The sequence below is a fragment of the Felis catus genome, chromosome E1, assembly GCF_018350175.1.
Source record: "Felis catus isolate Fca126 chromosome E1, F.catus_Fca126_mat1.0, whole genome shotgun sequence".
NCBI classification, from domain to species: Eukaryota; Metazoa; Chordata; class Mammalia; order Carnivora; family Felidae; genus Felis; species Felis catus.
The window spans coordinates 31,019,595-31,047,377 of NC_058381.1; the positions used below are offsets into that span (position 1 = coordinate 31,019,595).

A 27,783-nucleotide genomic window follows, 5' to 3' on the forward strand; every position below is an offset into this window, starting at 1 on the left:
CTGGAGTTCTTTTGGGAAATTAATGAAATCACCATGGAATGCACCTGTCCATTGGGAAATAAGGAAAGGGAACTAGAATTCTGAGTGAAAGAATTTCAGGCTTTCAATGTTGCACTGCATGCAGAGTAAACACTCCTAACAAGCTGGCCTAATAGCCCCTTGAGAGTCACCGGTTTGGGGTGTGGGAGGATGGGTGTGGACAGGCTACCTACCTAGAGGGGAGCACACCTAAATTCCAGGAGTGATAAGGGAAAGGATCAAGAGGTCACCCATCATTCACTTTCCTTTGAACGTCTCTTCCAGCAAGCCCTCTAGTTTTAGGTTTAGCGACAGGATCCTGATTCATGTCTACTGTATGGTCTGTTTGGAAACTGCCTAGATTTAAAAAAAGAAGAAGAGGAGGACGTCAATAAAAAGATCTCTGTAGAGGATATCCCCATCTGTGGTTCTCATTTAATCTCAGCGTTTCTTAGGGATACCAACCTTCTCACATGGCACACAAGGAAAGGTTTTTAACTCTGCCCTGGAGCCTCGCACAGTAGCAAGAGCTGGCTCTCAAAATGGTGAAGGAATAAATGAATGGAGCTATGGAGAAATGAATGGTGAAGAATGAATGAATGACACACAGCCAGGACTAGAACGCAGACAGAAGTCCTTGTTTGCTGCTATTTTCTTCACAGCAGCTTTGAAGAGTCTTCGTCCATCCTCTCCTTCGCAATTTCTCCTCCTCTCCCCTCTGCCCCTTCGCTTTCCCTGGTCCACCTCGACCCCTTCCAGGAGAGCGCCGCCCTTCCAGCCCTCCTCCTCTCCCCCTAAGCCCGCCCCTCCGCCGCGAGGCCCCGCCCCCAGATGCGAGGCCCCGCCCCTCCGCCCGGACCCTGCGGGATGAATGGCAGGTTTGCCGCCGCGCCGCTCCGGGTGCTGATTGGCCGTCCGGCTCGGTGACGCGCTGGCGGCCGCGGGCGCACGCAGGCCGGCGGAGCGGGCAGGGGTGGAGCCGGGCTCCGGGGCGGGGCGCGGGTGCCCGGGGGCGGAGGAGCCGGGAGGCGGGAGGCGGGAGGCGGGAGGCGCGGGGGCCGTTTAAGCGGCCTCCCTCCCGCCCCCAGCCGCCCGGTCTGGCCCCGACCCTGTCCCGACCCCCGGCCTGGCCCACTCCAGCCTGCCCCGCCGAGCGGTCCGCCGGGCACGCGGGCGGCCTCCGGAGCAGCCCAAGCCCATGAGGGCCGCGCGCCCTGCCGCCGGCGCAGACGAGACGGAGCTCCCGGCCCCCGAGGAGGAGCGGAGGATCAATGCGGTTCAAGAATCGATTCCAGCGGTGAGAGGGATGGCGCCCCTGCCCCGCCGGCCGTGCCGGCAGCGGGTCCCCGATGCCGCCTCGTCCGGCGTGGGTCCCGGCTCCTCACCTGAATCCATCCCCCCGCGGATCCCGCGCCTTGGCCGGGGACCAGCTCCCCGGGGATTCCCCGCCCTGCCGTCCCCCGGCGATCCCCTTCCTCCCAGCATCGGGATCTCGTGCCTGACCCGGGTTCCCGGACCCCGAACCCCGAGCCTGCCCTCCTCCCACGGGATCCCACTGCGCACCCGACTGCATCCTGCCGACCCCCATCCCGGCAAGTGCTCGTGCTTTGCTCTATGGACCCAAACCGCAGCCGCAGACGCCGACCCTGGTTCCGCCAACCCCGGCTGTGGCCTCCACCCCAAATCCCCAGCGTGGGGGGCTCCCGGGGCGGGCGGAACAGGGGTCGGGTAGCCGCTGCGCCCTGCAGTTTGATTTGTCGTAAACCGGGGTGCTGGGCGTTTTAGTGCTTTGTCTGTGATCGGTCCTAGCAACAGGGAAACTGAGGCATGCTCCACTGGGTTAGCCTTGCCCAGCCAGGTCCGGGCCTTGCTGGTTCTCTGAGCTTGCTGGCTTAGCGTCCAAGGGCGGTGCTGTGTTGGGCACTGCGAAGGGGCAAGTTAGCATTCGGGTGGTAAGAGCTGCTTTGAGGCGCCTGTGTTAGGAAACGAGGAGGAGGAACCGAGGAGGCGCCACCGGAAGGTTGGCCGGCAGCTCATTCACTGGAGGGCTGGTGGGAACGCCAGCCTAGGGAGGCACCGTGGCCTTAATCCCGACTCGGGTGTCTGCCATTTAGCCATGGATGGGGGCTGGCCCACGGTTCCGAGAGGAAGCTCTGGGCTTTTTTTCTAATTCTTCTTCGTTTAAGTGGGTGAAAGTTCATCTCCCCTGTGTTTCACTCTCCATCCTTTGTCTGAATCTGTCAGCCGTGGCCCCATTCCCAGACCTTCACTAGCAGGCAAGCTTGGTGTGCAGTAATGGGAATTTGAAAGAAGACAAGGAATGCATGAAATCCTCCAAGGAGGTTATTGTTGAGGTTTTAGACGTTGCCTTTTATTTCAGAATTTCAAACTGTACTTTTTTTTTTTTCTTCCCAACCTCCTAATCTTCCCATGCCCACTCACCCATTATGCTTCTCTCATTCCTCCCCCCCCAGGCCCCAAAGGTAAAGGAGCCAAAAATGCATAGGAAGAGTTGGGGTGGGCTGTGCCATTTAGAAGGGTGAATCAGTTTGAAGACTTGGATTAACTTCTGAATATTGCTCGTCACTCAGGGTGTTGAATGCCTGGCAATATTCCCCAGGTGGGAACATGGTATCAGTGCTTCTAAAGGCAAAAACGAACCATGATGTCTGGCTTTAGAACTGAAGTCAGGAATGAAGATTGGAGGGGTCTTAAGGGAGAAAGGAACCTGCATTGAGACATGATTGGTAAAGCCCTGTGCATGTGGTTTGTTTGATTTGGTTTTACTTCTTTGCACATCTTGTGCTCTTCCTGTTTTCAGAGAACAGTGGAAATATTCTGTGAAATTAGCCTTCCTTATTTGATTGAATTTGTATTTCTTTCCTGTCCTTTGAATTCTCCTTTAGAAAGAAAAAAAAAAGCCCCCCCTTTTTTTGCCCAAACGTTAAAACAAATCTTCAGAAAAATGAAAAGAAAAAAAAAAAAAAAACACCTTCATTTAGGATCCCACTATCTCAGTTGGTTGAACTACTTTTTGCTGGATGCTAATTTATCCAGCCCTTATTATCAACGTAGTAATGTGATTTTGCACTCCACTTCTTTCATTTAAAAATGAAAACTAGAGGTATTTTCTTTTGGTGTGGCATAGACTTTGTAATTTTCTCAGTGACTGCACAATAGGAATGGATATTTAACATATATTTTTTGGATGGCATCTACACCTACCCTGATTTTCTCTGAAGATTGAATGATCACGTAATTGCTTGTTTTTCTATTACAGACTAGACTGGAAAGCCATTTCTAAGGATAAATTTGTACTTGGTTATGAAGCCTGCAAATACAAATTAATTTAAGAAAAATCCTGGTTTTTGTGGTCTACAACATTAAAATGTTGAGGGTGCTATTCATCACCCCTTAGAGCCTTGTTCATTATGTATCTTTTGAGCATTCAGAAAAGTTATAGGCAGGTAAGTTACAGAAAAACTGGAGGGAAGGACATACTGTCTCTGAATGCATGTGTCTGCTTCTCCAGATAGATTTATCGGTACTCCCTTGAAGAGCATTTGATTGCAGTAAAAACATTTCATTAGGCTGTAGTTTGTGGCTGTGCCTAAATTACAAGAAATGAACACCTTGCTGGTTTGTTCTTAATAGAAACTTGGTGGTCATTGTGGCTTTGGATAAACTTCTATGGTTCTGCCATTTCCGCAGAAGGCTGTAAGGAAGTGTAGCCCACTGTGCCAAGTGGAGGGTTTTATGCATGCATGGCTTCTCAAAAAGTTTAGGATATGAAAAGTGCCACTGGGACACAGAGCATATCTTCCACATTTGAGTCTCACTCCACCCCCCACCCCCCACCCAGAGTCATTTTCTCCCTATGGCAGCATCCCTGACTGATCAGAATAGCTGCTAACATTTATTGAGTACTTACTTGTGCCAGGCAGTGGCTGGGTATTTGCATATTACTCGTCTCCTTCTCAACTCTAACCCTGGAAGATAAATGTTATACCCATTTAATGGAAGAGCAAATCGAGCTAGAGAGTAAAAGGGAACTTGCCAAAATCACATGGCTGGGAAAGGGCAGACCCATTTATTTCAATTCAGTGTTTTGTCCCTCTCCACCACCCACCGCTGCCGGTTCGCCTGTTTCTGTCTCCCTGCCCACACCACAGCATCCATGTGTAAAGCGCTGAGGCTGAGAGTCCGCAGAGCCTCTACTGTGTTGTGTTGGTATATATACCCCTTTCTCCAGCCTTGCTACTGAAAATCCAAGAAGGATGCTCCTTTCCCCAGCCCCAGCCTTGTGATCTGATAACGTGGTAAAGTACCTGATTCGTCAGCATTAGGATGTCTTCCAGGACAGCCTGTTGCCTTTTTTTAAATTTTATTTTATTTTTTATTTTTAAATATGTTCTCAGAACACTGAATTACAGGCATGGAGTAGTCTTCTTATATATATGCCTCTCTCTTATTCAATAATTAAACTAAATGCCTTCCACCACTATCATCACCTCTGGCAGTGGACACTATTCCTGAACACCACACCACGCTCACTCATAAACTGGCTAATAATAAGGTGCTGTGTGTCGGGGTTGGCTTACGTTGCTCCATCAAGTGATGTTGAAAGAGCCCTTGGAACGTCCATGGTCTTTGCCTTTTCATGAGACTTAAGGTTCTTTTGGCCCTAAGACTGCCTATTTCTCTTTATTACATACAGAACCTGTTGGATCAATCAGTGAAACTAATTGACAAGGGGATACCTCTCGATTAAGACAAAATAGTTAAGCGACAGCCAGAATTTCTATTTATTCACTCAACACTTATTAAGTTCCAATAGTAAGCCGGGCATTGTGCTTGGGATTGGAAAGAAATGGTAAACAAGAAGGGCTTCGTGGAATTCACATTACCATGGGGAAAGATGAAATAAAAAATACAAAAGTGGGGAAAAAAACCCCAATTTTTACTAATTCTGGTAAGGGCCCTGGTGGGGTGGGGAGGGCTGAAATGATACTTTAGGTAGGATGGTCAGGAAAACCTCTGAGGAGCTGACACTTGAGCTGAGCTTGACAGATGAGGAAGGTTGAACCTTCTGGAGAAGAACGTTAGAGGCAGAAATAAACAGCAAACACAAACGCCCTGAGCCAGACAAGACCTTGGTGTTTTAAGGAGCAGAGAGGAGGTGGTGTAGCTGGAGGGTGGAAAGTGGGAGGAAGGTGGCACCCTGAGGCTGCAGCAGTGGTGGGGCCCAGGCCACCAAAGGCAGGTTTTAAGCTAGAGTTGGGGTGTGTGCTATGATCTGGTTTTCATAGACTATTGTGGCTGCCAAATGAAGAAGACAGTATATGGGGGGACAAGTAGGGAGACTGATGAAGAGATTTGTGTTTTATAGATCAGAGAGGTCGATGTCTTGATGTAAGGTGGGGTCTGTGGAACTGTCTAGAGTAGGCTGATCTGGAGTATACTTGGAAGTGGTATTGACAACACTTGTATTTGGAGAATGGGGAACACCTAGGAATCAAAGACAGCTTCTGGGATTTGACCTTGGGCCTCAGAGATCTACAGATGAGATGTGGATCTAGTCTCTCAGAAGGCCCAGTGCTTTGGGCTATCTGTTCTTTGTCTCCAGAGTTTTGAAGTTTTGTCACCTTTCTCCCTGAGTAAGGGAGAAGCAAGAGAGAGTGTTGAAAGAAAGTGAGGAGATGAGTGAACAAACGTGACTAAAAACTTTATAGAAGTGTGGTTCCCACACCCAGGATTAAATCGCCTTCCCTCAAACCCAGTAAAACACTCTGGAAACTCTCTTCTAGAGTTACTCCGCCTGAAGTAGAAGCAGCTTCCATAAATGGGCACTGTTTTCCGTAACACTTGAGGACCTTTCTCATTCTTTTTGGAGGAAGAGAATAGAATAGGTTCCTTGTGTGGGCATTGATTTGCATTTTACTTCTGCCTTTCCATTTAGGTCTTAGGAACGATTTCTTCAGGAGGCTATGTTGGAGGCTTGATTGTACCCCGGCAGATCAGAGACAAATGGACAAATTGCACTGTCAATTTCCCAGCAGAACGTGTTGTGCCATGGTTTTCACTGAGCCCCAGACAGTGATGGGCTCCTCGCAGACTTGCTCTTCGCTGGTCTTAGAAGCAAATCTGGCTCTGTCCATGAGAGACTACCTGAAGTCACATGGGTGGGATATTTTTCTCTACAACTTACGAGTTTATTTTTACCCTGAGTGATTCCGGGTGGGCAGGGACTAAGCTGTCATAAACATGGCCACCCAGCTTCTTTGCTTTTAGGAGAAAATGTGAAAGTCTATCCCTGTTGCTGTGTAATGGCTTGACTATTTTTAGATTGGGCTGCCAGAGATATAAATTGCTATTTTAGTCCTCAGCCTGGTGGTGGGTAGACAAACCCTACTTACTGCACCCTAAACAGAACACTCTCAATTTACCCTCCACCATCTTGTTCTTTACCCTTTAAAATTACTAATAGGGGGGCACCCGGGTGGCTCAGTCCGTTAAGCATCAGACTCTGGATTTCAGCGCAGGTCATGATCTCATGGTTCATGGGATTGAGCCCCATGTCCATGCTGACAACGTGGAGCCTGCTTGGGATTCTCGCTCCCTCTTGCCCCTCCCCCACTCTCACAGGTGCTCTCTCAAAATAAATATTGAATATATATATATATATATATATATATATATATATATATAAATATAAAATTCCTAATAGGTTATGCGACTTATAGCTCTGTTACGTCTCGGGGTAATGATGAGGTAGATCCTTGAATGCTTGGGACACTTTGAAAGCATTCTTCCCAAGAGTGCAATTATTTTCCCCTTTACTAATAACAGCTCTGTAGCAACACTCTTGCCCCTTAGGAAATTAGTAAAATTATTTAAAGGATTATCAGGGGAGAAAAAGATTTATTTATGTATGTGCGAGAATGTCTTGGATAAAATCTGAAGCTGTTAACTGCACGTTTCTGTTAAACAGTTTTCAGACCATCTGGCGAATTCCATTCAATCCGTACATATTCTGCACACGAGTTAGATAACTAACTCATTGGTGGTGCAAGTGAAATATCTTCACTGTCCCAAATTCATTCCCCAGTGGATTTTCCATCTGAACTCTCTATATTGGGTTAACAGGAACTGCTGTCTTCTATTTTATTTATTTGCTCTAAGGATAACAGGCCCTTTTAATTCAGGGAGAAAATGCTAGTCTTTTGTTCCTAAGCCAGGCACTGATTAGGATGCCTTGACCATGTGCTTCAGCCAATTTTTGGCATCCTGGCTCTGCCGTTTGGTTCAGCCTGGTACCATTTTTTCATCATGGCGATTAATAAGGTGTGACTAGTCAGAACTCATTAGTGGCAAATAACAAAATCTCCCCCCTCCCCCATCTTAAACTAGCTGAAGCAAAAGGATAATTTATAGTGCAAAGGCTGTTGACATCTTGCAGGCTCCAAGCCCAGGAATGCAGTGGCGCCTCTGAGACCTGCGTGCTGTTGGGGTTCTTGTACCTCTGTTGGTTTCTCTGCATCTGTTTCTTTCAGGCAGCCGCTTTTTTTATCTGCCTGAACTTACATCTCCCCTTTTCCAACAGAACAGACAGAATAAACCAGCATCCCTCAGAAAACATGGCACGGGTGTGGGTTGGATTTGGGGAGAGCCTCACCTACACACTGAAGTGGAAGAATGCTTCATGGTTTTCACTGTGCACTTGTTTCCACAGAGTTCGCCCAAAGGGAAGTGTGGAATATGGGTATGTGTCTATATGTATAACAGATATTGGTATTTAGATACATACACATATTTGTGTGTATATGTTTGTTTTTTTTAAGTTTATTTACTTGGGGTGGGGAGGGGGGTGGCAGAGAGAGGAAGAAAGAGAATCCCAAGCAGGTTCCGCACTTTCAGTGAGGAGCCTGATGGGGGGCTCGGACTACGAACCATAAAATCATGAGCTGAGCTGAAGTCCAACACTTAACTGACTGAGCCACCCAGGCGCCCCAGGTATATCTGAATTGTATAGCCAGAATATCAGGTAGTAGTCATATATTTGGATTTGGAAGCAAACTTTTAATTCAGGAAGAATGCAGGTAAAAACATATCTCTTGTTTAGGCAGCCTAGACGCAGCCCAGCATCATTTATTTAAGCTCTCTGTGCTGACACAGGTAATACAATATAGGGAAACCAGTTGGATGGGCCTGCTAATTGTGGAATGTAGGATGCAAGGATCGACATGTATAAAGGTTTATGCATTTTGAGAGAGAAAATTGAAGCCTTGTATTGTGTCCCTTTTCATCGAATGGCAGCTACAGGCATTTAAAGTTTAGAAAAATTCCCTTGTTTTTTTCCCCTAAGATTTAAGATTTGGTTGTGCCTTTTTTTTCTTTGTAATTTCTTTTTAGCATGGGGGTGGGGTATGAGTTGAAGGGGGTGGATAGGATTTCTATTTGCTTTTGGTTGGTAGAAGGTTTTTCTTTTGACTAAACTGAAAGAATACTTAATCCAGTGAACTAAGGCATTTGCTTTCAGATCATGGTTGTTGGCTCAGTTTACACCTGTTTGGTGGCTTTGTTTTTGTTCCCGTAACTAGGTATTTCCAGCAGTCCCCTCTGCAATTAGAATGGACCAAACAATATTGGCAGCCTTCCCCATTGTTCTTCACACGCTTTGAGCTTTTTCACGTGATGTCTTTTTGTTTGGACAGGTTCATGAACCACCGGGCCCCAGCCAATGGCCGCTACAAACCAACCTGTTACGAACATGCTGCTAACTGTTACACGCATGCAGTGAGTATGCGTTGTCTGCCTTTTGCATCCTTCCCAAAGGGCCCCGGTGGGAGGGCGGGCTATTATCTTTAGTCCCCTCAGCCCAGTTAGTTGGATGTGCCTACCTCTGTGACCTTCGCTCTCAGGATATCAGTGCTGGGTCATGTTACCAGAAACTGTGAACATGTCGAATGCTTTGAGTGCTCTGATCTACAGTCAGCAATGTCGGTCCTAAACTGACTTTCTCTGACAAGATCTTCTTTAAAAGAGCAATAGTAGTAAGTACTCTAGTTATGGGAAAACCAAAGAAAACTAATTTATGAGGACTGTCACCTCTGACATGAAGTGAATCACCCTTTCAAGATGATCAACTGTGTTCGTGTGGCCAGGAGAGTTGACGGTTTTGATGAAAAGGGTGCTTTTTCTTACTAAATGATCCCTTGGAACAGGTAGGCACACCGTCCCAACCTCTGCAGTGCCCATATTATTTCACATCTTGAAGGAAAAGCTGATTTGATCCCTAAATTCTTTTTTTTTTAATTTTTTTTTTCAACGTTTATTTATTTTTGGGACAGAGAGAGACAGAGCATGAACGGGGGAGGGGCAGAGAGAGAGGGAGACACAGAATCAGAAACAGGCTCCAGGCTCTGAGCCATCAGCCCAGAGCCTGACGCGGGGCTCGAACTCACGGACCGCGAGATCGTGACCTGGCTAAAGTCGGACGCTTAACCGACTGCGCCACCCAGGCGCCCCTGATCCCTAAATTCTTTTTTTTTTTTTTTTAATTTTTTTTTTTTCAACATTTATTTATTTTTGGGACAGAGAGAGACAGAGCATGAACAGGGGAGGGGCAGAGAGAGAGGGAGACACAGAATCGGGAACAGGCTCCAGGCTCTGAGCCATCAGCCCAGAGCCCGACGCGGGGCTCGAACTCACGGACCGCAAGATCGTGACCTGGCTGAAGTCGGACGCTTAACCGACTGCGCCACCCAGGCGCCCCCCTAAATTCTTAGTGAACTTTTTTTTTCCTTAAAAAGCAAAACATGCTCATTATAAAAAACTTATAAAATATTGAAGAATATATAAGAAAAACAAAACTACCCAGACATAAATTAACACTTTGGTACATTTCTTCTACTTGCGTGCTGTGTTCAGGAACATGTATTTTCATGGTTTTCCTGTTAATGTATTATTGACATTTTCTTGTGTCATTGTGAATTTCCTTTTATCTATGCCTTCATTATTCCCTTTGAAAGTTGCATTTACTGAGACTTTTGAAGGAAAGATTGTGGCTGCATAGTCTGAAGATACAAAATAGAGAAGGAGGCCAATTTAATCCTTTCATGACCAGTGTTTAGAATAGGCTAATGTAACTATTTTAGACAACGTTAGTACAATACATAGGTTACATACATATGTCTTAAGAATTAAATTTGCCTGAATTCCAGTTGTGCCTTTTCTTGTCTTTAATCTTCCCCAAAGAATAGTTCTAGTATTTTCTGTAACAAAACAATGATGCCAAATAACCCCCAAATAAACTTTGTGGTTTCCAGTGGACTCCTTTATAATCTAATAGAACAACACCATTTGGTCATTCCTTAGCATAAATCAAAGTTTGTAAAGCATTGGTTTTATGTACTGTAATGATGGAATTCACGTATTACTTAATACTGAGACATCATCCTCATTTATCACTGGATGTCCTTGTGCCTTAGGTGCTAAAAAGACTTTTCTTTAAATCATTAATATGCTTGAATCTAGCTAATGAGAAAAATTACTACTAGCTGACATGCTTGCCCTGGATTCTGTAGAAGAGCTTCAATAATGAAATTTGGAGTAACCTCTCTAGTGGACAGTCTCCTTAGACCCATGGCTTAGATTCTGGGGACAGGAAAGATTCAGTGGAATTCTCTAGACTTGACGTGACCCCTGTCTTCACTGTAGTGACACACTTATGTAAAGTGAGCTTTCACCAGATGGTCAAAATGTTTAGAGTACCAACTTGGACTAAAGAATGCACACCTAATTTGATTGTCTCCCAAACCTGCAGGATATCCAGCTTTTATTCTTGACCAGATGTTCGATGAATTTAACAGCTAAAAGTAAATTATTACTTCTGAAGATAATTGCCCATAGACCCATAAGAAAAAGTTGTGTGCTTGTATGTGTGTATGTAAATCTAGGGCAAGATTAGGATATAAGGAATATAAAAGCCTGAATAATAATTTATGCGGCCTGTTCCTTCACTCATTGCTCCAATATATATCCATTATATTTTTCTATTTACCAATTACAAAACACTGATGAAAGTTACAGGTATAGTGCCTTGATAATTTCCATACCACTGATCAATAAAAGTAATCAACGAAGTGTTTTTTACTTAGCATTATATCGAGCACTTAAACTACTTAAATATCATAGTTTGGCTATAGGGATGCACAGTTCACCTCTAGGAATATTATTTGCTAGAGACGGACCAGATTGGTCCCTCGTGTCTTCTGGGTATGTCATAAGTTAAGGAATACTTGTAAAAAACAAAGGGAAAAACTGACAAAACCTCCATGTTAATTTTTTAGAAGAGAAATGTCACCTTATTAACTTTACTAAACTGTATCCCTAATTTTTGAATGTCAGAGAGCAGTAACATTTCTTCCATCATCATCATTTCATTTAAAGAGAGGGTATTTTAACATGAAAAAGTAGAAAGGACATAATCTCAGAATAAATGAAGTTCTGTCTTATGAAGAACTTACCTTATTGTCTTTGATTTTTCTCATACTGTCTGGGCCAGTGAAAACTTCAGCATTTGAATATTTAGTGCTGATCTTATCTAGGGGATAGGATATTTTTGTTGGAAGAGGGCAAAAGTAGGTGATGGGGGTGTGGAGAGAAGATTGCTAAATTTTGCATTCTTTGCCAGGTACGTGAACTCTAATATCTAATAAAGTAGTTTATTTTTTCCTGAGGATGTGTGTTAATATAAAATGTTTGCTCCTCTTCAATTTTACTGAGAACCTACAACGTCTCTAAAAGATGGAGTCTTTAAAAGAAAAAATTTCACTAGTCATACTCATACTCCTACGACAGACATTGAAATCGGTGTCCATGTGGAGTGTAAACTATGATACAGGAAACAAAAGGTTTCTGGTTTCTTTCTGTAAGGTTCTGGTTTCTTAAAATTACTCGAGTAGATGACAGGAGAGTGGATTACCCTTGCTTACTTGAAAGGTGCTATTAAAAATGAAATAACCCAAAAATGCTTTCACTTTGCAGTAGTTCCCAAATTGGTGGAGTGATCCAAACTAAAAATTGGGACATATGACTTGCCCAGTTGATTTGTGTGTGTGTGTGTGTGTGTGTGTGTGTGTGTGTGTGCGTGTGTATGTGTGTGGTGTGCGCATTAGGATACTTACTGACTCGATTCATTGGCTTAACCCTTTGCTGAAATATTGAGATGTCAGTAGTTCATGGGGGAAATAGGAAAGAACATTTAAAAGCAAGACCTCCCTGGGAAATCTGGGTATATGCTTGGCATTTGAATATTTGAAGTACCTACTCAAAATCACATTAGACAATAGGATGAAATCTGTTCTTCCGTGATGAAATCAGGATAAAGAACATCTGCTTTGCAACAGCTGAGTAATGTCACATCTTTTACTGCTGACTTCAGTACCTGCTGGTGGGCACGGTTCCTGGGCCCTGAGCAGCCATAGCTGACAACTCAGTGTGGCTCTGGTGAGGATTATCCAGGAGAGGCAAATGTTTAAAATTATCTTTCTAAAATTGTCCCTGCTAAACCTGTGTATTTTTAACAAAGGTCTCAATTTAGGAAAACCCAGGATATTTACTTTTCTTTGCCTTTCCCTCAGTTCCTCATTGTTCCGGCCATTGTGGGCAGTGCCCTCCTCCATCGGCTGTCTGACGACTGCTGGGAAAAGATAACTGCATGGATTTATGGAATGGGCCTCTGTGCCCTCTTCATTGTTTCCACAGTATTTCACATTGTATCATGGAAAAAGAGCCACTTAAGGTACCGTGGATAGCACGCTATTTCAACAGATCAGAATAGTTGACTCAGGTTAGCCTCCCGTACTGGCATGTTTCGTCAGGTTGAAGCAGTAGAGGAGCTAGATGTCTTCTTGCCTTGTATTCAGGAAATTTCCTATGGATTGGACAGACTCTGAGGACCCCCATATGTATCTAAGAAAGCTGGCCTTTCTCAGAAGCCGCTGACAAAACCGCACTGCTTCCCCAGGACTTACAATGTGGAATCCTGAGACCTCTTAATGTTGTCGGGTGCGCCAACGATGCCCTAAGAGCGCAGCAGCTGTGGGGTAGTGACAGAGTACAGTGAACTTGGAGTCAGCCCAGCCCTGCCACTTACCCTTTCGGAAGTCCCCTGACCCCACGGAACCTCTGTGTCTTCATTACTAAAATGAGACTAACAATGCCCGACTCGCAGGGTTCCATGATAGGTGAATGAGACAGTGCATGCCAAAATCATCTGAAAATTGCAAATGACCAGGACTTTGTAATGTAAGGAGATTTGCTACAGTTTGGGTTTATTGTCTTGCAAAGTTCAGCTTCCAGAATTGGGTGCTGTGTATCTGTTCAAACAGAGTTCACAGATTTTGCTACAATTAGCTGTCAGGTACTTTCCAAACCATACCAAGCCCGTTAGCCTCCCAACGAGGACATAAAAGCATTCCTCCTCTGGGTGAAGGATTAATTTGGGGGAATACAAAAGATGCAGCACACCATTCAGTTGCTTATGGAATAGATTCTGTACAACCCCAAAGCACAACACTTCTTCTCAGAAATGGAGTATTCCGAGCAGACTTAGAGTGCTTTAAAATAATAGAATATAGCTTTCGGTTTTACAGAATGTCCAAAGAAAAAAATCTCAAACATTCAGACAATCCAGTATTTAAGAACAGGGTTTGAGGTTCGTGAGATGATTACCGGTCTCCTTATGTGTGGAGTCATAGTTTCATAGCAGGAAGGATTCTTAGGGGTCATTAATCCAGACCTCTTAATTTTCACCAAGGGACACTGAGGCTTAGAAGTGGTCTACCTTGCCCAGGTCAGTGACCCCCAGCAGTGTCTGATCATCCCAGGACCTCTGACTCCCAGTCCTGAGGAGTTTCTCACCACACCCTTCTCAGTACTGCTTACAGTTACCAGCCGGCCACCTTTGCCTAGAAGGTGGCAGTTCCTTGGGCCAAAAATGAAACCACAGCATCGGATCATGAGGGCTTGCTGAGGCATACTCACAAGAGAGCCCCAAAAGTGCCCGTCTCTCCAGCACACACTGTCACAGAGATCAGAGGCCAGAGCACTTCGTTATTGTGCTGGCACAACCCAGTGCCTGTGGTTGTCTCGGCTGACTTGGCTTTGATGTCTAGACTTCTGAATCAATAAAGAGTTGTAGATGCATACTTGAGTATTCAGGGCTCTCTCCCAGGGGCCGGAGAAGAAGGTGTAACAGAAACCAGGCTCTCTTGAACCTTGAAATAGCACTGCTAGAATCATGAGCCACGTGTGGATTTTTGCTCTGTCTTAATTTTTTTATAGATCCAAATATAGCCTTAATTTATAAAGGCAAGGGAATGAGCATTTATTGAGTACCTACTGTGTGCGAGATACTATGCTAATGAACACATGGTCCACGTAATCTCATTTAATGCTCACACACACTCTATGATAGAAATGTTGTTATGTCTATTTTCCCTGTGTGGAGAGTAAGGGTCAGAGAAGCCGGTCATGGATCTTGAATAACATTACAGGTCTGACTTTACCTTCTGTAACAAGAGCCTAATAATCTAGAGAGCAGAATCAGAGAGGCCTCAGACCTGGCTAGGAATGACAATCATCCAAAGAGCTAAAAAAATAAAATAAAATAATAATAATGAGATTCTTCTCTTCCCTCCATCCCCTACCCCATGTTCTAGCCCTTTTATACATTACAATCTTCTGGACTGGAGTTTGTGACTATTTTATAAGCTCCCCAGGTGATGGTGATATGCAGTCAAGTTTGAGAAGCATTAATGTAGTGTAAGCCTTTGAGACCTGTGACCTAAATTATTTTGCCTTCACTAACATGACTAACGCTAACCGTGACTAAAACGTCCTCAACTTGCTTTGGTCGACATTGTGTGTGTGGTGAGGCAAAATGTAACAGTAGCACTCCACCAAATCACAGCTCTCACCACTTGGACACGAAAATGGATTCAAGACGATGCAGTGCATTCATTCACACTTTTAAATCACTTCAGTAAAGGGCGGGTTCTGTCTAATCCATTTGGGGACTAGACCTCAGTGAGCCAGATCTTTGTACACTTCCTGAATTATCAGTTTTGGAAGGAGCAACTCATTTAGAAATCCAGGTGGCTACCTGCTTGCAGCAAATATGCCTCTTAATTTTTTGTTTATTTGTTTTTGTTTTTGTCATTGTTGTTCCTAAGTTAGTTTCTGAATTTCCTTTATTACAACTTATCATCTACATTAAGCTATTTGAAGTGAAACATTCTTTGAAGGTATTCTAAAAAGGCATGAAAAACCACTTCACATCCTGCACTATGACAGGGGTTGAGGGGTGGTCTGCCCTCGAGGAGTTTTCTTTCTCAGTTACATAGGCTCTAAAAGAAATGGAAAACCTCAGAAAGACAGGTTTTGTTTGTTTGTTTTTTAACCACTTTGGAGTTCCTGATTACTGTATCTCATACATGGTGAGTATCGCATGTGCAAGCTTAAGAGTAATGTAAAGCTTTTACTTGTGGCTTCATAATATTAAAAATACCTTTGAAAGCCAAGTTGTAACTGCCCCAAGGAGCTAGAACAGGAATGGAAATTACAACACGGTGGAGTGATAACCCATGCTGCCAGTCTGAAACTTTTCTGAAAACTTGCTAACTTGTTTTTCCCCCACTAGGACAGTGGAACATTGTTTTCACATGTGTGATAGAATGGTTATTTATTTCTTCATTGCTGCTTCTTACGCTCCATGGTAAGATACCTTCTTTCTATTTTTGAAGGTAGCGTTTTGGGGATAGAATTTCTGTCCCCCTTCCCTCCCTTCCTCGGGTCCCTGCCCCAGCCCCCATGCATATGCCCCCCCCTCCCCACCCCCACCCCCTGCCAGTACACATGCATACATGCTTTTTTAAATTTTTTATTTACTTGGGTCAGATTTCAGATTTTAAGGGGAGAATGTTACTGCTGTTCAGAATACATACCTGGCACTGGGTTATTCAAGAGGAAGCGCTAAGAACTTGTTCGTAGGTAGCATTCTGTCTTTTGAAATATGTCACCCTTGCTTTCCACATTCTTTTTCTGCTTTTGCTGCTGTTCATAATACTTGGACATCTAATTGTTTAAGTGGAAATGCTGTAAATACGTGTGAGGAAAACAAGCTCGCTTTTGAAATTTACCGTTTTCAATTCACTTCACAGCACGGTAGCTTCTATATATGGAGTACATGTCTTACTTCTTTAGCTTATATGAGTAGAAGAACTAAACAAATTAGCTGCTTAAAATATCTAGTATTCTGGTGCAGTGGGTGGAGCGTGTGACTTTTGACCTCAGGGCTGTGAGTTTAAGCCCCGCACTGGGCATACAGATTATTTTTTTAAAAATGATATATTTAAAAAAAAAAATACCTAGTATTCTCTTCATTTTTTTTTTTTTTTTTTTATCTTTCTGCTCTTTTGGTACAGATCAGGTAGAATCTGTTGTTGCCTTGAAACCTAAATTAAAGGAGCATTCGATTCCCTCTACGAAGACATGATCCAGTTTTAAACACTCAGAAATTCATGTTGTGCCATGAACGGCTAGAGTCACTAGAAACAACAGGCCTCTACATTCTGACTTACGCAGCATCCATCATTAAAAAGAAACCTAATTGTCTGTTGGAGTAAAAAGTGTGTTCCCTCTCTAATACTTGTCACTAAATTATAGGTCTGTATCACATTGGAGCGAGAACAGTTACAGGCTTTGGGGAAGTGCTCCCCAATTTAAGTAAATAAAATTTTTTAAAGTTGGCTGAGGAATCAAATATTACAGTAAGGAACTTGTTTTCATGTAGTTTTCAATAGGCAGGTGGTGCCTTTTCCATCTGGAAATAATCGTTTTGTAGTCGTAGCCAATCAGAATAACGTTTGGTTTTCTTCTCATGTCCATTCTTAATATGAAATGAGTACAAATGAATTTGCAGCATCTTAAAACTCAAGCTTTACAAGAGGCCACAGTTAAAATTCTGACAAAATGTCTTTCATAACATACGTTGGGCTAATTCATATTCTCTCTTGGCCGAGAGATTGGTAATGCAGATACTTGGTCTGTGTATTAGGTATCCGCTGTGGGTATGTGATCCTGGCTCAGGATTTTGTTCAGGGTTCTCATTAAGCTCTGTAAGCGGTCCGCTTGCAGATACATTATCAGAATTAAGCTAATCTGACAGCAGTCTGCCTTATAAGGCAAGTCAGGCATCACAGGTGTGATGGGACGCACTTCATACCTCCTTTTAGCTGGTTCTATTTTTAAACCACATTGGAACAATTCAAAGTCTTAAAGGTCAACTGACAATTTTATCTTTATTAATTTTGCCCAAACTGCCTAAATACTTCCGTGGCATGTTGAATGCCTTTTCCTCCTGGTTTTATGCTAGCGCTTGCTCCCCCAGTTTTCAGGCCTAGAGGAAAACACGGGTCCTGTGAATTCCCTTCATTTATCACTTCTGTTCTTTGTTGTCATGTTTACATTTTTTAGGTTAAATCTCCGTGAACTTGGACCCCTGGCATCTCATATGCGTTGGTTTATCTGGCTCATGGCAGCTGGAGGAACCATTTATGTATTTCTCTACCATGAAAAGTAAGAGAACGTAATTTACATTTGATAGTTTAAAAATTACCTGCCTAAATTTTATCGACATTACAACATAATTTGCTTTATATTTGCACTTCAAAATAGTAGAAATACATAAATAGAATATATATTGCTTTTAACAAATCTTTGAAACCATTTGGTATTCGTTGTTGGTAGACAGATTGCTGTGGAAAGAACTGAATGGCACACGTGTGACAGGAAGCAGTTGAGGGACAATCCTCAGGTGACTGGCCTTATCAGCGAACTTAGCCTTATTCTCTGTAATGTACGCTTAGCCCATGAGAAAAGTAATTGCTTCTCAAGCTTTCTATGAAGATTGAAGATAACAGATAAGAACAACACTTATCTAGACAGGAACCCAGAAGATGTTCCAAACTAAGCTTCCCTGAGAAAGGGGATATTTGGAGAGGCATCCTAATCACAGGGCGCATTTTTTAACCCATTATTCATTGCCCGTAGTCAGAAATGTGAAGCAATATAAAAAGGAAAGCCTATTGAGATTTAGCATGATGGCTCTAGAGGAGACCTTCAAAGTCATCTATTCCTGCCTCATGGTTAAGAAAAAAAAAAAATGAGAACATTTAGGATGTGCATCAAATTAGCGATTCATGTAGAATTAGGACCCAAGTGTCCTAGTTCTTGTTCCATGGCTCTTTTCATTACTTCAGATGCCTGAATTTGAGAAACCCACAAGCATGAAATCATTGTCTTTGAATACAGTTTATTAGCTTACCTGTTGTTGTTGGCAGAACGGCTCTCAGAATTGAACATGTTGTGTTTATCACAAAGTATTAAGTTATTTTCTCTTTTCAGAAGAAAATGGTAGTTTTCACTAACTTCTGACTTTGAAATTCACTTAAATGCATTTTTCACTACAATTAGCAATTCTGAGTGGTGTTATGTAGTGTATATAAATCCAAGAGAACAGTTTGCTTCTTGGGCCCGAACCCCTAACTTACATCCTTGGATAAAATAGAAAGTATAGTAAAACAACTATCTTTTCTCCTATTCCAGGCTTCCTAATGTAAAGCAAACCCACAAACCCATTCTTCCCCAGGTCCCTGATAAGGTTGCTTCATGGTGGACTCTTGAGTATAAAACATGGAGAATGAGATGTGAGTCACCTATGGCCATTCGGTTGGGCAGATATTAGGGAGTGCCTAAAGTGCCAGGCACTGTGGTAGGCTTTGCACATCCAAACATAAATGAAATTTGGCCCCTGCCTCCAGGGAACATAGAGCATCCTTTGATTAGGCTGAAATGCAAGTTAAATTTCAGTGGAGTATATTTCTTAGTGTTTCCGGACATTCTGTAGCCTCATGGGATGAGCCTTACAAGTTGGGAGTTTGTGCAGATGAAAAATAAAGAGACAGAAAACTACATGCTCTTCATTCCTTAGGGCTCCTCCTCCTCCGCCACTGATAAGCCTGGCCCCATATGGCATCCCTGTCCTGTCCATCATGATAATTTCAGCTTCTTGTAGCTGTGGATTGGGGCAGTAATGAGGGCAAACACTGGGAGATTGGAAGCGGGAAAATGCATGGTGGATTGGATGCAACAGTAACTCCTTTTGGCAGAATACATTTTCCAAGTTGCTAATGGAGTTTGATGCCATTTCAGTCCTGAGAGGAATGCTAGTTCACTGTCACTCAACTATAGTGTTTTAATTAGAGCCCTAATGGTCTACTGGGAAAATATGGTTCATTGGGATAGTTGAAGACTTTGCATTTCTCTTTCAAAAGAAAAAAGGGAAAGCTGGTATGGGACTGGACTAGGTGTTATAGGAATACATAAAATGAACTGCCTTTCTATCCTGCAGGTATAAGGTGGTTGAGCTCTTTTTCTATCTCACAATGGGGTTTTCTCCAGCTTTGGTGGTGACATCAATGGTAAGAAATGGCTTCATAATTTTAGTTATTTCACCTAATTTCCTTTTTAATTGCTGGGATTCTTCATGTGTGTATAGATACGATATGTAGTTTTTCTTTCTGAAATTATGACGTGTCCATTAACTAGAGACTCCAAAGAAAAAGTATGTAAATAGCAAAGCGCCAACAATCTGTTTTAGCTACTGTTTGGAGTTTGGAGAAGTTCTACACTGAAGTGTGTTTCTTTCCATATGGTAATCTTCTGTATGTGTTTCTTTGGATAACCTCATGGGTTATGTTATCTTTTGGATAACCATAACCATAACCCATGAGGTTATGGGTGGAGGGGTATTTCTGCCCAAAATGGTGTCTTAACCCTAAATCCACAGAAGAGGGTAAATTTTTTTATGTCTTAAAATGAAAAAACTATAAATTACTGACTTTTTAAATCCTAAGAATTAGAGGGACCAGAAGAGCTCAGTTGTGTGAACATTTTATTTAATATTTCCCAAAAGTCTTCACTTTTACTTTTCTTTCACTTGGTTTTAAGTCAAATTATTTCTCTTTCTTAGAAAAGTGCTTTTTTATTTTAACTTTGCTTGAAAATTTCTTTTTTTTTTTTAATATTTATTTTTGAGAGAGAGAGAGAGAGAGAGAGAGAGAGAACGGGCAGGGGAGGGCAGAGAGAGAGGGAGACACAGAATCCGAAGCGGGCTCCAGGCTCTGAACTGTCAGCACAGAGCCTGACGCAGGACTCAAACCCATGAACCATGAGGTCATGACCTGAGCCGAAGTTGGATGCTTAACCAACTAAGCTGCCCAGGCGGCCCTATCTGTTAATTTTTTTTTTTTTTAAGTTTATTTATTTATTTTGAGAGAGAGAGACAGCTCGAGTCTGGGAGGGGAAGAGAGAAAGAATTCCAAGCATGGTCCACGTTGTCAGTGCAGAGCCCAATGCAGGGCTCAAACTCATGAACTATGAGATCGTGACCCAAGCTGAAATCAAGAGCAGATCTTAACTGACTGAACCACCTGGGCACCCCTCTGTCAATTTGAAAGAAAAACAGCATTATGGCCTTGTGATCCCATCCAACTGGTTACTTTGTGCCATTAGCTTCCTACCATCAGCTCCAGTATCCTACCCTCTACACTGTTTGGCATTAGCCACTATGTTGTTAATTAAGGAACTCACACTGTGTCCAGTTTGAATTCTTTTCTCAGTCTATAGAGGTCAGAAGACTTGTATCTACCATTTCACTCCTGAGCTCATGGGCATATTATAAGAATGTACATAGCTCCTGCCCTGGTCACCAAAATACCTGTTAAAGGTTTAGGAGTTACAGGTTTGCTTGCTGTTTTCAGTAATATGTCTTATGAGAATGTCACAAGTTGTGTTTCTTTAGGATTAAAGAGCTTTATGGTAGCTTTAATAATTACCTAGCATTAGAAATCCATATAGTTTAGTTGGTAAAGGTAACAGGGAGTAGTGAGGGAAAGGAGATGAATAATGGCAATGAGAAAATCTGCCTTGCAGGCCATCTCGTTGGAGGGCAAATCAGGACACCCAAAACAGTTTAAGCAAGGTCTGTATGTGTAGGTTACTAATCACTAGAGTAAGACATCAAATAAATTCCCTCTGGCTACCATAAGAGCAGGTTTCTCCAGTATTTTTACTAGCCTAAATCTTGGCATTTTCACAAGTTGTACAGTAGTCAGTGACTAATGTTTATGATAGTCAAACAGGATAATCCTCGCATTTCCCCCCATAGACCTTAGCACCAAGCAGGAAACTACAATTCATGTTCGATAAGAAACTATCTTGAAGTTTTTATGTCTTTGGGGAAAGTGTAGGCTGCTGTGGGAGCACATGAGCCAAGCACCAGAGGAAATGGTGTTCAAGCTGATTCATAAAGACAAGAAAGGGCCTAGAGATAGTAAGGATGATACAAGTGGAATAGGAAAGAATATAGCATGAAGGGAGCCCTGAGAGGAGAAAGCACTAACACCTTTGAAGAATTGAAAATAGTTCATTGTTTGGAACATGAGGGTGTGCACCTGTTTGAGTGTGCCTCTGGGCATGAGGTAGGTAAGTATGCAGGTAGCACAAGTCTTGTGATAAAGCTGGAGAGCTAGACAGAGACCAGATCAAAAAGAAACTCATAAGCCATATGAACTAACAACAGTAAGACTGGACACTCTAAGCTTTGGTTCTGGTCAGAACCAAATGACTTATTCTTATGCCATAAAGAATGATATAAAACTGGAAAAAGTAGATGAAACAACTGTTTCTTGGTGTTGGACTGCAGACACAGGACTGTATTCCTTGAGGGAACAGAAACCAAAACATGAGCTTCAAATTCGCCCCAGTTTTCTCCCTGGGGACACTTTCCAAACTGCGACAAAAGAAAGGGGAGCCAGAAAGCCGCAGTCAGCGTGGAAGAAACAGAAATCAGCATTTCAGCTACTGAGCCTGCTGCAGTTTTGGGGTAGGATCCTGGAAAGGAGGGAGCTTCACAGAGAGGCATCTCCAGAAATCTACAAAGGGGTTTCCCTGAACCCTTGCCCAGATACTAAGCTGGATTTGCACAGGGCAAGACTCTGCATGCCCAGGTCAAGAGTAGCTATTGAGATTCCAAGGTGCCTGGTGCTGGAAGATATCAGGGTCCAACCAGCCAGAGTGGCCATGCTGAACAACTCAGGTGTTCAACCGAACCTAGAAAGGTGACCTTCATGTCTTAGGAGAACTGCTCTAGGTCTAGAGTGAGGACTGCCCTGGAATTGCCACAACAAATATACCTGATCCTCTGTACATAAACTGCCTACAGAACAAAACTCAACATTCCTAAAAGGAAGACCACAGAATCTGTACTCCAACAGCTTGCGTCCATTTATTCAAACAAATATTACTAGATAAACAAGAAGCAAGAAAAGGTGACACCACACACCTAAGGAAAAACAAGTCAATAGAAACAGATCCAAAGAGGACAGAGATGTTGAAATTTACATACAAGGACTTCCAAACATAATGAGTAAACAAATGAAGAATCTCAGAAAAGATATGGAACTATAAAAAAGGAACCAAGTGGAAATTCTAGATTTGAAAATGATATGTTAAGAAAAAAATTCATTGGAGAGTTTAACAACAGATTAGATACTGCAAAAGAAGAGATCCATGAACTTGAAAATGCACAGACATGCTACAGGCTGGGGGAAAATACAGCGGTTGCTTTCTCTATATGTATCTGGTAAAAGACATGTATATGAAATATATAAAACACTCCAAATGAGTAATAGTCAGTCCTATAAAAATGAGTAGAACACTTGAACAGGCACTTCACAAAGAAATGTACTCAAGTATCCAGTAGGCCCTTGAAAAAGTGCCCAACACCATTAGTCATCCTGGAAATGAAAATTAAAACCTCAGTGTGCTACCAGAATATATCCCGTAGAACTGTTAAAATCAAAAAGACTGACAACACCAAATTCTAGCAAAGATGTGAAATAACTGGAGCCCTAATTCATTGTTCTGGGGAGTATAAAATGGTATAACTATTTGGAAAATTGTTTAGTAGTTTATTATAAAATTAAGCATAAACTTATGACTCAACAGGTACTACCCATCAGAAATGAAAACATATACAGAAAGACCTCCATAAGCCCCAGATGGGAAGAATTGATAAACAAATTATAATAAATAAATCAAGGGAATGCTAAGTGATAAAAAGGAAGGAATGATTGATATACATAAGCACATGCAGGAATCTCACAAATACAAAAAAACAGACATAAAAATATACATACATTATAATTCCATTTATGTGAAGTTCTAAAACAGATTTGGTCTGTGTTAATGCAGTAAGAATAATGTTTACCTTGGTGAAAGAGATTGTCCAGGATTGGGAGGGGGTGTTGGGGTAGTTATCTATCTTGATAGGAGTATGGGTTAGATAGGTGTATGCATTTATCAAAACCCATGGTGTTCATGTAGTATTTATGCATTACACCCTGTAAATTAATCATCAGTCAAAAAAAATGACCCATCCCTCCCACCCACCCACCCCACCCCCCAAAAGAATATAAGCTCAGGAACCAGACTGCTTTGATTCAAACCCCATTCTGACACTTAAAAACTATGTGGCCTTGAGCAAATTATGAAACCTCTCTGTGTTTTCTCATCTGTAAAGTTGGGATAATAGTACCTAATTTAGGGTTGTGAAGATTAACTGAGTAAATATATGCAAATGCTTCAAACAGTGCCTGCTGTAACAAAGTAATGACATGGGTCATGATGAAAATGTGTTTTAGGATTAACTATGGTCTGGTTCTTTGAAAGTTGATAAATTAAATGTGGTGTCTTAGGGAGCTATCTTTAACAGAATGTTATGTCAGAACCAACCTGTATACTTGGCTTGGTCTCATGCTTATTGTTTTAGCAGAAAGAAAAGAAGAGTGGTATCTTTTGGGCAGTGACCAGCTCTATGATTTTGTTCAGGCTACTTCATTCCTCTGGTTTTACTCTCTTCATCTCTAAAATGAGGAGGTTGTGTTATGTTAGACGAGTGGCTTTTACTGTTTAGGAATTATATGCCTCCTTAAAAATGTGATGAATACTTTCTAGAAAAAAAATGCCCCTAATGCACATACCAGAGGATTTTGTATAATTAATGGATATTAATTGCTTTGTAACCTTTAGGAAATGATAAATGTGTGGTATTGGAATATTTTTGTTTTGTTTTTTTTTTGTTTGTTCTGATAAAAATCAATCTGGCTGACTTTCCATCTTACCAAGGTTAATGAAAAATCTGGAATCAGTCGATTTGGGTTGGCTCCTTCCCCATCTTTTGATCCTACAAAAACCAGGGGGCCTATGTGAACTTTGAAGAAAGGACTGATCCTCATCTGTGGCCCTGGGTCCTCATGCCTGGTTCTTGGCTCATGGTTGTCCATTGCTGCCACTGTCTAGGCACATGGGACCCCTTCACGTTGGTGGCTGCATTAGAGCTTTCCCACGCTCCCTGCTGGACTTGGCTGCAGTCCAAGGCTCCAGGGCTCACAAGGTTGCAGTCATCAGTGCCCAGGCCTCTGGGACACCCACACACCTGTCCCTTTCCAGGGCCTCGCCACAATCTGGCTTAGGTTTCCACCACCTTGCAGAACCTGAGACTTTTCTATTCCTAGTCCTCAGGAATCCAGGGGACTGACTTGTTTCATCAATCCACCCCCCACCCCCACACCTCCACCAAACCCTGCTTCTGTTCTCTTTCCCTCATTCACACAGACCAGTTTAATTCTGAAGATGGGCTGAGGTCTTGGAAAACCAAGAGCAACCTAAAAATTCTCTTTTTTATGTTAAAGCACAAAACTTCCTGCTAAGCTAAGAAACGCCCAGGCTCACAGACAAAAAGGCCTGGCAACATGTAGAAGGTTAGGAAGTATGTTATCCTTACACGCTCTCTGATCTCCGAGGTCACATGTAGCTCTGATTTCCTGTGTCAGCCATAAGGAAGCTGTAAGCTCGCACAAGCAGGGGGGAGTCTCAGAAAAGGAATCGGTGTGGTCCAGCGTTTGAGGAGGATAAGGGAAGTGAAACCCCGGGCCCAGATGTAAATTCTAAATGGAGTGGTGTGGCCGTGCCTTAGTAGGGAAGAAAGCTCTTAAAGGAGAAGATGAAAGCCAAGGATTATACTTTATTAAAATGAATTCCCATGTCTGGATGTGATTGTAATCTGCTTCAACATGCTGTAGATGAGTAGAGTGTGGGTTCCGTAACCCGACTGCTTGCTCCGGTCCAAGATGGTCAACCCCCAGGGTAAATCCAGGTTGATGGATGAGAGGCTTTTAAGTTAAGTTCATGATTACGGACCGGGATTCAGCCTGTGCAGCTACTTCATTGTCTAGAAAATCAGCAGGCTCAGGGGGAATTGCAATTATCTCTTTAGTTTGTCACATCGAGTAACATCAAAACCTCTTTCTCTTTTTCCTCTGTTGACAGAATAACACTGATGGACTTCACGAACTTGCCTGTGGGGGCTTAATTTATTGCCTGGGAGTTGTGTTCTTCAAGAGTGATGGCATCATTCCATTTGCCCATGCCATCTGGCACCTGTTTGTGGCCACGGCAGCTGCGGTACATTACTATGCCATTTGGAAATACCTTTATCGCAGTCCTACAGACTTTATGCGACATTTATGACCAATCTGTACTAGGTCTCGAAACCAGTATTATTTCAATTATGGCACTTGGGAGTGGGGTAAGAGCCGAAGGTTGCACAGAGGGAAAAAGACAAACAAAGACAACTGCACTGACTTCCTTTATATCTTTTGAATATAATTACTGTGAAAGTATAAAAGCTGTGTTCTGGAATTTCCCTCTTCACAGCAGATAAATAAGGTAGTGAATTAATTATTCATTCCATTCCACTATCATGAAGGACTCTGGATAGACTTGGCCAACTGATGTTTACAAAACAGAATTTTGTATTTTAATTTTACAGATTTTACTACATGATTTTTCTAAATTACTAGGTCAGGTTGTAAAAGTCAGTGCAATAACAAAGCTTCCTTTTTAGGAGAAAATTGTTTCTATCACTTTCCCATTAGCTGTGTGAAGAATCATGGACAGAACTTACACTACTTTTACCATGTTTCATCTTGGCATAACATGGTTATTTTTTAAATAGAAAGTTTCGTTTTTTGTAAATTTTTAAAGAATATTTCATCGAAGCGCATCTCTGCGGTTCCTCATTCATGTGAATTTTTGCAGCAAGCTGTCAACATTCCACAAATGAACAAACATTATACCTCTTCTGATAGTTTTATTAAGCATAGAGAAATTGCCAATTTTTAAAAACTGCGGTTTTCCAAACTTTTCTGCCAACCTCTGACTCTGAATTCCATGCTGCTTTGGGCCATATACTTGACCTCGTTTGGTTTACCAGTGATAGAAAAGTATTTTGATATCATTAACTTTTTCAAAGAACTCAACTTTTTCTCTATGCCTTTGCTATGTGTTCTTCAGGGTCCCTTTCAACAGTGGATGAGCATTCATGTCTGTGTTATGATGGTATTATTGGAGGGGCCATCCACGCGAGACTCCTGAAGAGTGTTATGAATTACAGTGAATAGTGGTACTGCCTGCTTGGTGCCCGTCAGTGAAGTCACTGTCACTTAGCTTACTATTATCAGTTTGGTACTCATTTTCAATTGTGGAACTAGATGCACAAATTCACATTCCTATCTTTCCCCTGCATCTCCTGATTTACTTTTTTTCTTTTCCGTAGCAAAATATCTAAAAGCATTGTTTGACGGATAGAAACCCATGCATCTGTAGTTCATGGGTTATGTCCTAGCTCAGTGGAGTGGTATTTAATATATCATTTTTGGTTTTTGCCCTCAGTGTCTTATATTAAGATTAACCTTAGTTGGCTTTGTTTATTAATCTCCTGTTGGTGTTTTAATAAATGAAATAACCTTGCCTTTAGATTGGTGCTGGTATTGACTGTTTGCAAGTACTGGGTTTGATCAGTGGAATAGTTGGTTTGATGAAACATTTAGGCTTACTCATTGAAGTTTTGCACTGATGCGGCTTCAAAAGAGGGTTTATTTTGGGTGTGCATATGTAGAACTCTCTCATTTGGGAAGAACTGGTATTTGCTGGTGAATTCTTAAACAGGCAAGGCGCCCAGTGATAACACCAACCAGACCACCCCTACCTGCATGATTCTGACCATCCTGATGCCTGTGGTTTTGTGTGTATTCTGTTTTTAATATATTAACTTTTGTGAATTTAAAGTCTGCTCAAAAGTAACACTGTCAAAACCACTAAAATGTATGTAAAAAATTGTGCTGTAGACTAGAATAAACTTGTTACTTGGATTTGTTCCACTGTCTCTGAATTAGATGACTGTGGAGATGATAATGCATTTTTGAGAGCTTGAGCTCATCTAGCGTTGTAATCTGTATACTCGCCTTTTTTCTTTTTCTTTTGAAAAGTCAGGATGAAAAGAGAAACAAATGTGCCCTGTCCTCTAGAACTTTCTAGCCCACTTTTTAATCATTGAAATGCCAGAGCCAGCTCAAACATTAAAATCAGCACACGTTTCACTTTAAAATATGCTAAAGATTGTAAATTTTATAAATGATGTATCTTTACGAAGAGAAGTCTTTTGGTTTAGCTTATGGAATACATTGCAAGGCTGAGGTTACACACTTTTGTATAAGCAACCAAACCTACATCATG

The 27,783-nt window shown here is 42.3% G+C and overlaps 1 protein-coding gene across 5 annotated transcripts; it reads left to right on the plus strand.

Moving 5' to 3' along the window:
* Nucleotides 1-1,019: 1,019 nt before the first annotated feature.
* Nucleotides 1,020-27,419, plus strand: MMD (monocyte to macrophage differentiation associated). Of its 5 annotated transcripts, none has more exons than XM_045044295.1 (9): nt 1,020-1,315; nt 5,978-6,200; nt 7,622-7,780; nt 8,733-8,814; nt 12,663-12,823; nt 15,725-15,799; nt 17,560-17,661; nt 19,496-19,565; nt 25,537-27,419. In XM_045044295.1, the coding sequence occupies exons 2-9, from the start codon at nt 6,046-6,048 to the stop codon at nt 25,735-25,737; spliced, it is 1,005 nt and encodes a 334-aa protein (XP_044900230.1). In that variant the 5' UTR covers nt 1,020-1,315; nt 5,978-6,045; the 3' UTR covers nt 25,738-27,419. The 5 variants fall into 5 exon arrangements, with proteins under 5 accessions (XP_044900230.1, XP_023099270.1, XP_044900231.1 ...); XM_023243502.2 differs by having other exon boundaries at nt 7,751-7,780; XM_045044296.1 differs by lacking the exon at nt 25,537-27,419 and adding an exon at nt 18,691-18,791.
* The last annotated feature ends 364 nt before the right edge of the window (nt 27,420-27,783 follow it).